The sequence below is a fragment of the Cantharellus anzutake genome (genome assembly GCF_015039405.1).
Source record: "Cantharellus anzutake strain C23 chromosome Unknown EI90scaffold_146, whole genome shotgun sequence".
NCBI lineage: Eukaryota > Fungi > Basidiomycota > Agaricomycetes > Cantharellales > Hydnaceae > Cantharellus > Cantharellus anzutake.
In genome coordinates, this window is record NW_024067096.1 from 70,269 (window position 1) to 82,972 (window position 12,704).

Sequence of the window (12,704 nt, forward strand, 5' to 3'; positions counted from 1 at the left end):
TTGTATATACATGTTTATTACAAGGCAATCATACAATGATGTAATGGGAATCAAGGGGTGGGGTTACCACTCCTTACATGTATAGAAAACCATAGGAGTGAGGCCACAACGGGGCCGGGATCGGACCAGATGAGAGTAGACCGCTAGGATTAAAACATCGGTGCAAACATGTGTAAATACATGTATTGTGCTTGATTCCAACAACATGGAGGTGGACTGAAGTATACCGGAGGATATGGTGGAGGTGAGGGAGAGGACGAACCAGAGGTGAACTGGAACAGTAGTGGAGTAGATTGGAGGTTGGATGGAGTAGGTATGGATATGACAGTAGCAGAATGACCAACAACCTCTTGGGTTTGGTGCATGACAGAAATTTATGCTGGACATCTGACCACAAACCCTGCATGACGCATGACAGGCAACCTGAAACACAGTAAGGTGCATGACAGGTGGGTTGGAAATGGTGTGATGGGCTTTGGCCTTATTGCCTGAAAAAATTTGAAAAAAAAAAAAGAAACTGATTTTGCTGTGCAACTCTCAAAAAACCCCCCGTTTTTCTGGTCAGGATTATGGATGGGTTTGCCCTTGCCAGTCATATTTCATCCTGTGCTGAGGAGACCATTGCATACAAAAACATCCCCACATTTCTCATTGGGTCTTACTTCCCCCATGAAACCCTATCAGTCTTGGAGTTCATCTCATTCAAGCTCCCTTCACCTCAAACTCACATAAAGAATCCTGCTTCATGCCTCAGCAACAAAGGGCCATCAGTGGAAATACTCTCTGAAGATGACATCCACTTGATGACTTGTCCAAGCCAATCCAACATGAAGAGGCTCATTGCAGAATTTGACACAGGGGATGAAAATCCATCTGTTTCAGTTGAAATCAGCTCTTACTACATCCTGATAATTGTTCTTGAGATTTGGGGGGTTCAGCTTCGGTTATGGGATCTACAAAAGCTATGGAAAGACTCACTTAGATGGGCACATGTCAGGGACTTGTCTGGGGTCAAGGGAGCCCAGGCATAGTGCCCAGTGCTGAGAGTCTGGTGGGGTGTGGATCAGGCATGCATACTGACAGGCCTGATATGGGACAATGGTCCCTGGCCACTTAGACTGAAGTGGAAAGATGAGAAGAAGGCTACTTCTTTGGTTCCCACTTCAGGTACGTTTATATACATGCGGCTTGGGTCACATGATGGGTACCATGTCACCCTTGCTGTAAGGGATGGACAGGGATGGGATGATGTGTGCTTTGCGCGCATTTCCCTTATTCTTTATTTCTTAATATTCCTTGTAATAAACAATGTATAACAACTGTATATACATATATAGTGTCTGGGGTTGGGAAAAGGAGCTTTGCTCTTCTCCTCCCCCCCTGTCGAATACTAGCTCCATACAGTCTATGTTCTCGACAGCCTGAGGATTGAGGAGTCACCAAGGCCAGCACCCCAACCAGCCTTACACTTTTTTAGACTCATTGGGCTAGTTTCACATGCCCAACTGATGCATGTGTGTGCCTGTTAAAGAAATGGGTTATGGGTAATCCATTTCTTTCCATCCTTATAGACGACTTGGAATCATCTACCTTGTGTATGTAGGGCGGCCTAGTCGTGTAATGAGTATTGTCCGATAGCCTTGGAGCTTTCGACAGAAAGCTGAGACCTCATGGTGAATGGGAGTCTGCTACAACGGATACTTGGCACTTGTTACGTGAGCATACCGTGCGCAGGTGAATAGGATCACAGGCAAAGGGAATATCCAGAACGGGACCAGTCGAGGACAAAGGGCTAGCAGGTACTTGGCACTCAAGGGAGCGTACCAGTAGTGAGTGATATAACAGCTCCTTGAGGGAGCTTCCTGAGATTTGGTTGATGGGTACTTGGCACCCAGATGGGTGTACCAGCAATGAGTGAGATTCCAGCTCCTTGAGGGAGCTACTTGAGGCTGGGTTGACGGATACTTGGCGCCCAGATGGGTGTACTGGCAACGAAGTATGAGACTGTTTGTTTGGCGAACGGTCTGTATCCGTGTCAACAGGTACTTGGTGCTCGTAAGAGCGTACCGGTGACGGAGGGGTTAGTCGATCGTAGGTCAAACGACATGTGGTGGGATTGATGGCTACTTGGCACTCGTGAGAGCGTACTGGCGATGAAGGGAACAGGCTTGTATCGAGTACCAATCCGTCCATAGAGTTAACCAGATGCTCACCATAAGGTGAGACAGATGTGAGCCCAGTACCTGGGCAAGCGACGTGAGTCATAACAAAAGGAGTTCACACATACCTGAGTTGAGTAGTGCGCGAACTCGACGATCCGTGGCTAGAGTCGTCAACCTTGGTAGGGATGACCCATATAGATGGTGACTGAGACATATACAATCTTACACAGATGTTACAGTGTTGACACAAGGAGGTTTACAGTTGTTGCACAGAAGATGAGGGTGTGTTATTCGTTAAGTTCCGTCTTTTCGGCTGTAGCCATACATGAACGTGACGCTAACTATTGAATAAGAAATGATCGTGAGAAATCTCGCAAAATAGAATAAATAATCCGGCCAGCACCAAAACCCAATAAGGGAAAGCTTAGTGCGGAGTGAGTGTGTAAGAAGGGGGGAAGCGGGGAGAATGTAAGAAGAGAAGGGAGGATGTGGAGAAGGAGGACCCGCGGTGGTTGACATTCAGTCAACACGGTCACGAGAGACTCCATTCCTATAACAGCGCCCAATGTGCACTGCCATGCTCCTGACTCGCTTCTCTCTCATGATTCACGCTCTCATGGCACCTCTGGCTTACATCCAAGTTCTCTAAGTCGACCTTGCATGCTTAATGCATCTACACATGGTTTTAACACCAATTCACGTGCTTTCCTGGGGGGACAACTACATGAAATTCATGCGTGCGCGCTTAGATATTCATGCTCATGCATCTCTGGTCTTTTCTCAACATGTAACTCACACATTGATGACATTTCAGACTCGTGTTAGCATCGTCTAGGCTGTACCAACTACACAAAACGTGACTCAGATGAACATGACTCAGAAAACCATTGTTGTATCAGCTCGACGGTCGCAATCTCCTTCGGGATGATCCTCTCTCTAGTCCTTGCAGACTACTGGGACTTGCCTGGACATGCTGGGATTGGAGAAACGATGTATTTACATGCGATGGATACGATTACCCATGGTCTCAACCTGCAACTGTCGCAGGTGATCACCCTCGCGGGTGGATCTCTGCTGACAAACTCATCATCTTGCATCCTGGAGACATTTTCACCACATCGACACATTGTCGATTGTGCGGCCTCCACCTCCACCCTCCACTTGAACTGGTTCACTGAGTGCTGATGCCAACGCATTGCTGGCCATGGTTCATCCACACTTCCTGTTCCTGCCGGCCACATCGACCCATTCCCTGCACCAGCCACACGATTCTATGACTATGGCCACCTCTTTTGACTTCAGTCCCTCCACTGTCTTCAATACTGACTTCAACGACCTTGATTCGTCGCTGTCGTTGTCAAGGCCAGACTAAGCGCTGATCGATTCTGTGTCGTCCAATGTCGATGCACTTGCTGCCAACTTGAATCTTCTGCTGTGTTGCCACCTCCAATGTTGATGTCATTCTACCCCTGGCTCCAACGCATCCTCTCCATTCCACATTGTCACTCTCGCTGTTGACGCACCTGTCGACATTCATTTACCATTGGCTGCATCATGTCCGGCTATACGCTGCACATCGCAGTTTATTCACGAGCTGACATGACTGGGGTATTCCCCTGGTGTTTTAGTACCTCTGCTGCCATGGTCCTGCATGCTCCCTGGGCGCCTAACCCATCATCTTCCTGCATCCGTCTGAGGCGATCATTCCTGTGCTGGCACACCACGCTCCCGTTGCCACCTCAAAGGTCGATGGGCTGCTCCTTTCCTCCAATGCATGCTGCATGCTGCATTGGCTCCAACATTGATGTGCCCCACGACACTTCTCTCCCATCCAATTGCATTCCCGCTTTCGGTGTCGATACACTCATCAATGCCTCACCTCCACTTCTGCCTTCACTGGCCCCCCCCATTCCTACATCCTTCCTGCCACTGTGCCCACAAACTCCCATGGATTCTGCACATCACCGAGTCTGTGTGCGCTCTTGGTCTCCAAGCACCTGTGTTGATCTTGGCCCATTCCCTCCGGAGTTATTTGAGAAAACCTATTGGTTGCTCTAAGGGGAGAACCTATAGGTTGTTCTAAGGGGAGAGTGTAAGGGATGGACAGGGATGGGATGATGTGCGCTTTGCATGCATTTCCCTTATTCTTTATTTCTTAATATTCCTCGTAATAAACAATGTATAACAACTGTATATACATATATAGTGTCCGGGGTCAGGAAAAGGAGCTTTGCCCTTCTCCTCCCCCCCTGTTGAATACTAGCTCCATACAGTCTATGTTCTTGACAGCCTGAGGATTGAGGAGACACCAAGGCTGGCACCCCAACTGGCCTTACACTTGCACACAGCCATAACCACCTGGGTATCTCCACAGGGGATCCTGAGGGCATCTGATGCTGTCAGGGGATGACTCCCAGGTCCCCATGACCCTCCCCTATGGTCCACAGCCTCTGGTGTAACCACAACCTACTGTGGGTCAGAGATGAGAAGTAAGTTAACTTCTCATCTTCCCACAGTGGCCACAATAGATCGAAAACTTCTGGAGGTATCCGGAAGTCACATGAGACCCAAGACCTGAGGGTCCGGGGCATCTGGCTGCATGGAGCATCTGGCACATGGCATGCATGGGAAGTGCAACAGCCAGGTGTGGGTGTGGGTGTGGATGCAGGTGTGGGCTAGGTGTCATATCCATCCACAGCCTTGTCTTCCACTACCTCTGACCCTTCTGGACCACCTCTGCTCCTTCTTCACTAACCTCAGAGTTCCTGTATTCTGCAATCACCTCCGCCTCCCTTGATGGTCACCACCCCCTCTTTTCAATATATTACCTATGCCTCCCTAAGTATGGAGCCCTGAAGGCCTCCGGACAGCTCCGACATCCACTGGTGCACTCCCACCCCTGCTGGGCAATTCACTTGCTTGCCCTGCAAAGTTGATCCCCCTTTAGTTCTTGTTGCCAGTAAGTAAATTAGGGCACAGACATGTAACTTGGCACAGTGCTCCTGGTCTGAGTTGCTGAGGCTGAAGCCCTCTGCCATGGAGACAACTCCTTTGTCTCGATCTGGTCTCTAACAGTCTCTGTATTGACCATGGAACTAGCTTCAATAACGGAATAGGTAGCTTGTAGGGATGATGCAAGAAATTCTGATGAAAAAACAGGCCTGAAGTTCTGCAGATTGATGTGAGCATAGTCCATATCCCCTTCTTTGGGCTAGACGTCCCAACGTCTAGTCAACACATCAGGTTTGGCACCGAGTTTTCCAGGGTGGAAGTGGACTATCATGTTGAATTGTGATAGAAACTCAGACCAACAGGCTTGACGCCACATCAGGAGCTTCATAGTGGAAAAGTATTCGAGGTTCTTGTGATTGGTGACAACATTGATTGGATCTCCAGATCCTTCTAAATAATGATGCCAGCCCTTAAACACCTCGTGTATAGCGAGGAGCTCCTTATCATGGGTGTCATAATTCAACTCTGGTGGGGACAATGTATGCAAGCGAAAAGCGACAGGGTGTATCTCACCGTCAGAACAACGGATGGAGAGGATCCCTGATACTGCATAGTCGGAAGCGTCTGTCTCCACGATGAGTGGAACATCAGGCACCCAATGAGTAAGGATGGGGGCGGAGGTGAAGGCATCTTTAAGAAGATGGAAAGCAGAGCGACATTCATTGGAGAGGAGCCATGGAGTATCCTTATGTGTGATGGATGGATGGATGGATGTATTCATTTTAAAGTATGTATCTGTGCCTATCGGCATATGCTGTACTATAATGACACAGGTGAAAAATGTTTGGAAAGTAGTAGGTGGAGAGGAGTTTAAGTGTCAATGGGTGGATGAGACATCAAGTATCAGGTGGTATGGAGAGTAAAGCGGAGTGAAGAAATAACACATAAGGACGTGCATCCCCTGCACTGGAAAATAGTAACAAATGATGTGGAGAAATGTAAAGCATAGTGAAGAAATAGTGCATAGAAGAGACACATGGTTTGCTGCTGTAAGCCCAGAAAGGTGACAAAGAAAGTGGGGTGTGTGGGCACAGTTCTTGCAGGTGAATTGGGTGAAGGCTCCATGTGTTGTTGGATTGATACCCCAGGCCTAGGGTTTGGTAATGTCTCGGTTGGCTGTTCAGCGTGACAGCAGTTCTTGTGGGTGGGTTGAGGCGAAGCGTGTTCTTGTGAGATTGCATTTTGGTTGGCGGTTCAGTGTTCAGGATGGCAGCTGAGGGTGTTAAGTGGCTTCCAGCTCATGTGTTCAATAAAAACATGTGGTGGAGGGGCCGTTGGTTGAAGAGGTAGTGGAGAGAAATGAAAGTTTCGCAGTGATGGCAGCCTGGCATTACCACTATCATGCCTCATCACTCTAAGAGGTAGTGGAGAAAGTGAGAAGGAAGTGAGTTGGGGTGATGGCCCTCCTGGCGCTACCACTATTGTGCCCCATGATCCCAAGAGGTAGTGGATGTCATGACCAACAAATCCCGGGGCTCCGTCAGCGGCGAACCAATGCCGATAGGCGAATCCGCCGACCTGAAACCCATCCTAACCAGCCCCCAACCCCATGTCTGGCCCCCTGCCTTACTGCATGAGACTTGGCCAATAATCAGAACCTAGACCCTGCCGGTATTCCAACCTTACCTCCAGTTCCTGAGCCCTTGGTGCTCCTGGCATTCAGTCATGCCTGCCTTGTCTCCCTCTGAACCACACTCATCGCTTCCTGCTATGTGGTCACAGCCATGCCCCGCTTCCGTGCATTCCGCACCCTCTGCCCACTCCGCACCCTCTGCCCATCTCTGCACCCTCTGGCCACTTCTGGTTGCCCTTGACACCTCTGGTCAGGTCAACACTCCCACTCCCCTCTGTACCTCTGTTGGCCTTCATGCTGTCCTTGTGTGACAGTGCTGGCAGATCAACCTCTGTTCGTGGACTTGTGTTGGCACCGCACCGACCCCGCTTATTTGCGGACTTGTATCAGCACCACGCGCTGACCTCCGCTTTTGTCCTCTGGCCATTTTTGTCACTCGGCAACATAACATTCATTCCTTGCCGAGTGTCAGGGACAGCTCCGAAAGCAGCGAGGTCCCTGCGCACGGGACTCGGTGGGACGAATAGCGGCTGTGCGTAGCGGCGATCCCGTCGCAGGGTGAGCGTCCCCGACCACTTAGTCTGAAGTGGGAATATGAGTTATCATTAAAAGGGGAGACTACACTACTTGCCTGAAGTGGGAATATGAGAAGAAGGCTACTTCTTTGGTTCCCACTCCAGCCATTATTATATACATGCGGGATCGGTCACGTGGGGGGCACCACGTCACCCCTGCACACAGCCATGGCTCTCCGGGTGTCTCCGCAGGAGATCCCGAGAGGGCTCGCTGTGGGTGCGGGGCGAGTGCGGCAGCGGTGGCGGCGATGTAGGGATGGTAAGATACAGGAGGGGAAATAGGCGTGCACGCCGGTGATACATTGAGCAGCGGGAAAGGTGGTCCATGTGAGAGAGAGAGAAAGAAGGAAAGGAGAAAGGAAGAGGGAGAAGCGGTGCGGAGTGGGGGAGCAGAGCAGGGGTCGGGTGGGGCATGCCCTGACACCGAGTGCCTATTATGTTCACCCCAATATTGGTATTTGATCCGCTTTAACTTTATTCATTCCTTGCCTCCCATTTCCCAGGTTCTTGTCCTTGGTTTAGTTTGACAAGTCCCCGCTCATTTCCGCTTATTTCCGCACCGGACTGACCGGTCCCTCTTTTGATTTCTCTTATCTACTTATACCTTGTAAATACTTTCGGGGACCTCAGTCTGAAATCAACTAGAGTACCCCCCCCTGTCTGGTCTGAGTCTCTCCTTCTGCAAAGGGGGCTTCCCCCCCTCTGAGTCCATGCTCGCGGAGTCCGTGCTCCTCCTACAGGTCTGCTCCACCCACAAGTCTTGTTTGAAGTCCGCTGTGAGTGTCAATCCGTAAATATGGGATCTCCCCCAAATGTCAAGCTCAGGGCACAGCGCTCCACCTGAGTCGCTGAGGCCATGATCCCACTCTGCTAACCTTGAACAGCGCTTCCGGACATGCCGCATATTTCCGCCCGCATATCCGCACGTGCGCTCCAACAGACCTCTGCATCACCTCCGACCTCAACTCAGACAGAACCCAATCCATCTTCTATCCGCCTCCTGACAGTGTTCCGACTCTGACAGTCTGCCCGACTCCGACAATATCCCAGTCTCTGACAAGCATTCCAGATCTCTGACAGTGGAGAAAGAAGGAAGAAGGGTGTTGGGGTGATGGCAGGACTTGAACCTGCACTCCTCCAGCCTGCCCATGGACTTATGGAGGCTACCATTGGTGCTACCACTATTGCACCTCACCATCCCAAAAGGTAGTGGAGAAGAGAAGAATAAGGAAGGGTTGGGGTGACGGTGGGACTTGAACCCACAGTCCTCTGGCCAGTCCCATCTGGGCTTACGGAGGTCACCATTGGCATTGCCACTATCGCGCTCGTCATCCCAAAAAGGTAGTGGTGAGAAGAAAAAGGAAGGGTTGGCTTGACAGTGGGACATGCACCTGCGCTCTTGCATCTCTCCAGCCAGTGCAGCTCTGGGCTTATGGGGTTGCGGTTGATTGGCATTACCATGGTGGCCACATCATCCTCCCTTCAGATGTTAGAGGCCTAATTAGTTTTAAACAGGGGCACCGTGTGAAGGTTTAGGCCCATGCTGGGTGTTCGCTGTGGTAGCAGAACTCCCCCTCGACTCACATCCATCATCGAGGCCCTCCTTATGTGTGAGCCACATCAATGTCAGGGGACGACTCCTGGGTCCCCATGACCCTCCCCTATGGTCCACAGCCCCATGGTGTAACCAGCCCTATCCAGGGCACAACCTACTGTGGGTAAGAAGATGAGAAGGAAGCTAACTTCTCATCTTCCCACAGTGGCCACAATATCAGGCAAACTTCCGGGGATACCTGGAAGTCACATGAGGGGGTGGGAACCGGGCCTGGAACATGTGGCGAGTGGAGCATGCATGGATGTGGGAAGCGCAGCGGGTCTGGATGTGGGTCCAGGTCCGGGCTAGTCAGGGTGTGTGCCCTGACAGTCAAGGGTACTACAATGTCAGAATACTTGTGGATGAAATGCCAATAGAAGTTTGCAAAGCTGAGGAAGGACTGGACATCCTTAACCTTATGGGGCTCAGGCCAGTCCTGAACAGCCTTAACCTTCTCTGTGGACATGGTGAGTCCAGCTGGAGATAAGCAGTAGCCGAACTCCATAGTATCAGTGTGGAATTCTGTAAGGTTGGTGTAGGTGCCGACCTTGTATCTCCTAGTTCCTCAAGTCCATCAAAGAGATAAGCTGTATAGAGCTATATTTTGATGTGTGTGGAGGAATGGAGTTAAACTCCATTCATCTCACACTCCATTATATAAATATGTAATTACATTGTTGTACATTATTTATAGCAAGGGAATAAAGATGGTCAGCCTCAAGGAACATCACTCCTTACACTCTCCTCCCTTGTGATATTTACTATCACATAAAGCAGGCTGGAGTGTTTGGCCTCCCAAAGAAATATAATAAAATAGGAAAGATGAATGGAGAAAGAGGTAAAGGCAGTTAGGCCTTTACAGAACTGTTTGTTGACAGTCTGAAATAAAATTAGAGATAAAGGTGGTTAGACCTTTATTAAACTGTTGTTGAGACAGTTCAAGAATTAATGCAAAGGCTGCTAGGCCTTCATGGAACCATTGATTTGATGGTTCAAGAATTCAAAGTAAGGTTAAGGCTGTTAGGCCTTCACGGAACCATTGATTTGATGGTTCAAGAATTCAAAGTAATGTAGAGGCCATTAAGCCTCTACAGAGCTGTTGGTGTGACAGCGCAAGAGTTCCCAATTTAACAGGAATAAATCAAGATTAACAATTTAAGATAAAATTAAAACATAAGGTAGAGGTGGTTAGACCTCTACTTGTGAAGGTGATTAGGCCTTCAAATTCCCGGTTCCAGGGAATTAATCAATAAAAGGAATGATAAAATAAAATAAAAACATAAGGGTCGTGAAACCCTAGGCCATTGATGGCTGCTCCTCCCTAAACAATTGTGAGGGGGGTGTTGGGGTCAATAAACCCCAGGCCGATAAAGGCCGCTCCTCCCTAAACAGTTGTTAGGGAGTGAAAATGGAGTTTTACCCATAAGGATGGGTAAAATCGATGAAGCGGGTCGCGCTTCTGGATGTCAGCTCTCAGCAACAGCTGAAGAGCCGTACTACAGGTATAAAACTAGTAGGGGCATGGTCGGATAGACCATACAGAGCCTCTCAGGATGAGAGGAAAGGAGTAAGGGCTGCAAATTTTAATGCGCGCATGCGCGCTTCCATGAGCCAGCTCCCAGCTGAAGCTGGAGAGCTGAACTACTGGTGTGACGCCAGTAGAGACACAGTCATAGGGACCATCTACGACCTCTCAGCATGAGAGGAAGAGGTGGGAGCCATCAATTTGACAGCCCAGAAAATGTTGAAGCGCTAACGCGCTTTTGTGAGCTGGCGCTCAGCAGGGGCTGAAGGGCCCTTGCTATAGCGCAAAACCAGCGGGGAGACGGTCGTGTAGGCCGTCTCTACACACTCCTAGTGATTGGGAGTGGAAGGGATATGGTCAGTTATTACACTGTCCTAGAAATCCTCGAAGCGCGACGCGCTTCGGTGAGCTGGCAGTCAGCAAGGACTGATAAGTCCTTGTTCTGGCCAGTATCCAGCGAAGAGATGGTCGTATGGGCCGTCTGTAGCCTTTTTAGACGAAAGGAATGGGGCAGTTTGTCTAACTGACCCACAATTTGTCGAAGCGCGAAGCGCTTCAGTGAGCTGGCACTCAGCAGACACTGAGGTGCCGTCGATCTGGTGTAAAACCGGTTGGGAGATGCTCGTATAGACCATCTCTAGCCTCGCAGAGTGAGAGGAAAGGGGAGGGAGTGGGTAGTGAGGCCCACTCAAGCGTTTGCGCGATTTTCATCGCGCGAGTTGGTTGCAGTCACTGAGGACTGTGAAAACCGCGATTGTCAGCGGTTTGATAGGTCGTATCAAGGCTGGTTTCGCAGCCTTGAGTAATAGGAAACCCGATATGGTCGGGTATGGGAGGATCCGGCGCGTGGAACGTGCCATGGTGTGATGAAACTTAGCGAAAGCTGAGAAGCTGGTCTATTAGCGCTGAGAGGCTGTAGAGCCTCTCAGAATGAGAGATTTCTGCCATTAAATGGCCGCAATGGTAGCGCAGACTGGAAACAGTCTGCATGGAATGGGAGAAAAGATTAGGATTTGACCCTATCTTTTAGATCACGGTGTCCCTTCATGAGTGAAGGGAGTTGATCGGCTATCTCAGCCGATCGCAAATGATGCAGCCCAGTATTTCTACTGGGCAGGAGGAATACCGCGCTTGCTGTTCCAGCAAGCGCGATGTCGTCTTCCAGCGACTCACTCTCCCCCTCAGACTCTGGGAACGGGAGTTTGGAGGGTGGGAGTGTGTGTATGATTAGGTCTGGGACGGATCCAGACCCGGGGGCGATGGTAGGAGCCTTTAATGGCTCAGGGATCACAGAAGCGCGGGTCGGCGCTTCCGCAAGCTGGCAGTCCACAGGCGCCAGACTGCCATTAACCTGGCCTGGAATCGACGTAGGACATGTTGTCTGTGTCAATTCTGGGCATACAGGCGAAGCGGGTCGCCAGGGGACAGTGGCAAGAACCACTGGGCAATTTGACCTGGAAAAGGTCAGGTTGCGCGGGTGCTCAGTGAGCTGGCACCCTACCCGGGCTTGCACGCGCTTCTCCCCACTCGGAACAGGTGGAGGAGTGGTCGCAGGGACGGCCACTGGCCTCTAAGAATGAGGGAAAAAGATAGGGGCTGGTGATTTAACAGCCCTAGGAAAAGTCGATGCGCAGGGCGCATCGGTGAGCTGGCGCTCAGCGGATGCTGAGACGCCTTTTTCCCCACATGGAACCGGTAGGGATACGGTTGCTTGGACCGTATTGGACCTCTCGGAGCGAGAGGAATGTGTATGGACCATAGATTTGGCTGGCCCAGAGAAAGTCGAAGCGTGGAGCACTTCAGACCTCAGGCACTCAGCGGATGCTGAAATGCTCTTATCCCCACATGGAACAGGTGGGGAGATGGTTGTGTGGACCATCTTTGACTTCTCACGATGAGAAGGAACGGTTGTGGCCAGGGATTTGGCCTGCCCAGAGAAAGCCAAAGCGCTGGGCGCTTTGGTGAGCTGGCACTCAGCAGATGCTGAGGTGCCTTCCTTCTGGCATGAAACCAGTGGAACGACGGTCGGACGAACCGTCTGTGACCTCTCATAATGAGAGGTAAGCTCAGGAGGGGGGCAGGGGGAAGTTGGCAAGCCAGTGGAAAAAAGGCGTGCCAACGATGCACCTGGTTTGGAACAGTACTGTTCCATACAACCTCGAAACTCTTCGTAGGTCATTGAAGGCCCCAGCAGCCTGTGCAGGTCTTCGAAAGTCGGTGGAGACCTGCTGCCAGGTTGCCACTGGGTGGTGTGTGAGTGCGC

General features: G+C 50.5%; 1 protein-coding gene across 1 annotated transcript; it reads left to right on the forward strand.

The window, feature by feature from the left end:
- Positions 1-11,592: 11,592 nt before the first annotated feature.
- On the forward strand, positions 11,593-12,443 carry EI90DRAFT_3177801 (uncharacterized protein; the record flags this gene model as incomplete). The annotated part of the gene is made up of 2 exons (XM_039066354.1): positions 11,593-11,925; positions 12,031-12,443. 2 exons carry the CDS (start codon positions 11,593-11,595, stop codon positions 12,337-12,339), a joined length of 642 nt encoding a protein of 213 aa, XP_038908638.1. The 3' UTR covers positions 12,340-12,443.
- Positions 12,444-12,704: the final 261 nt, after the last annotated feature.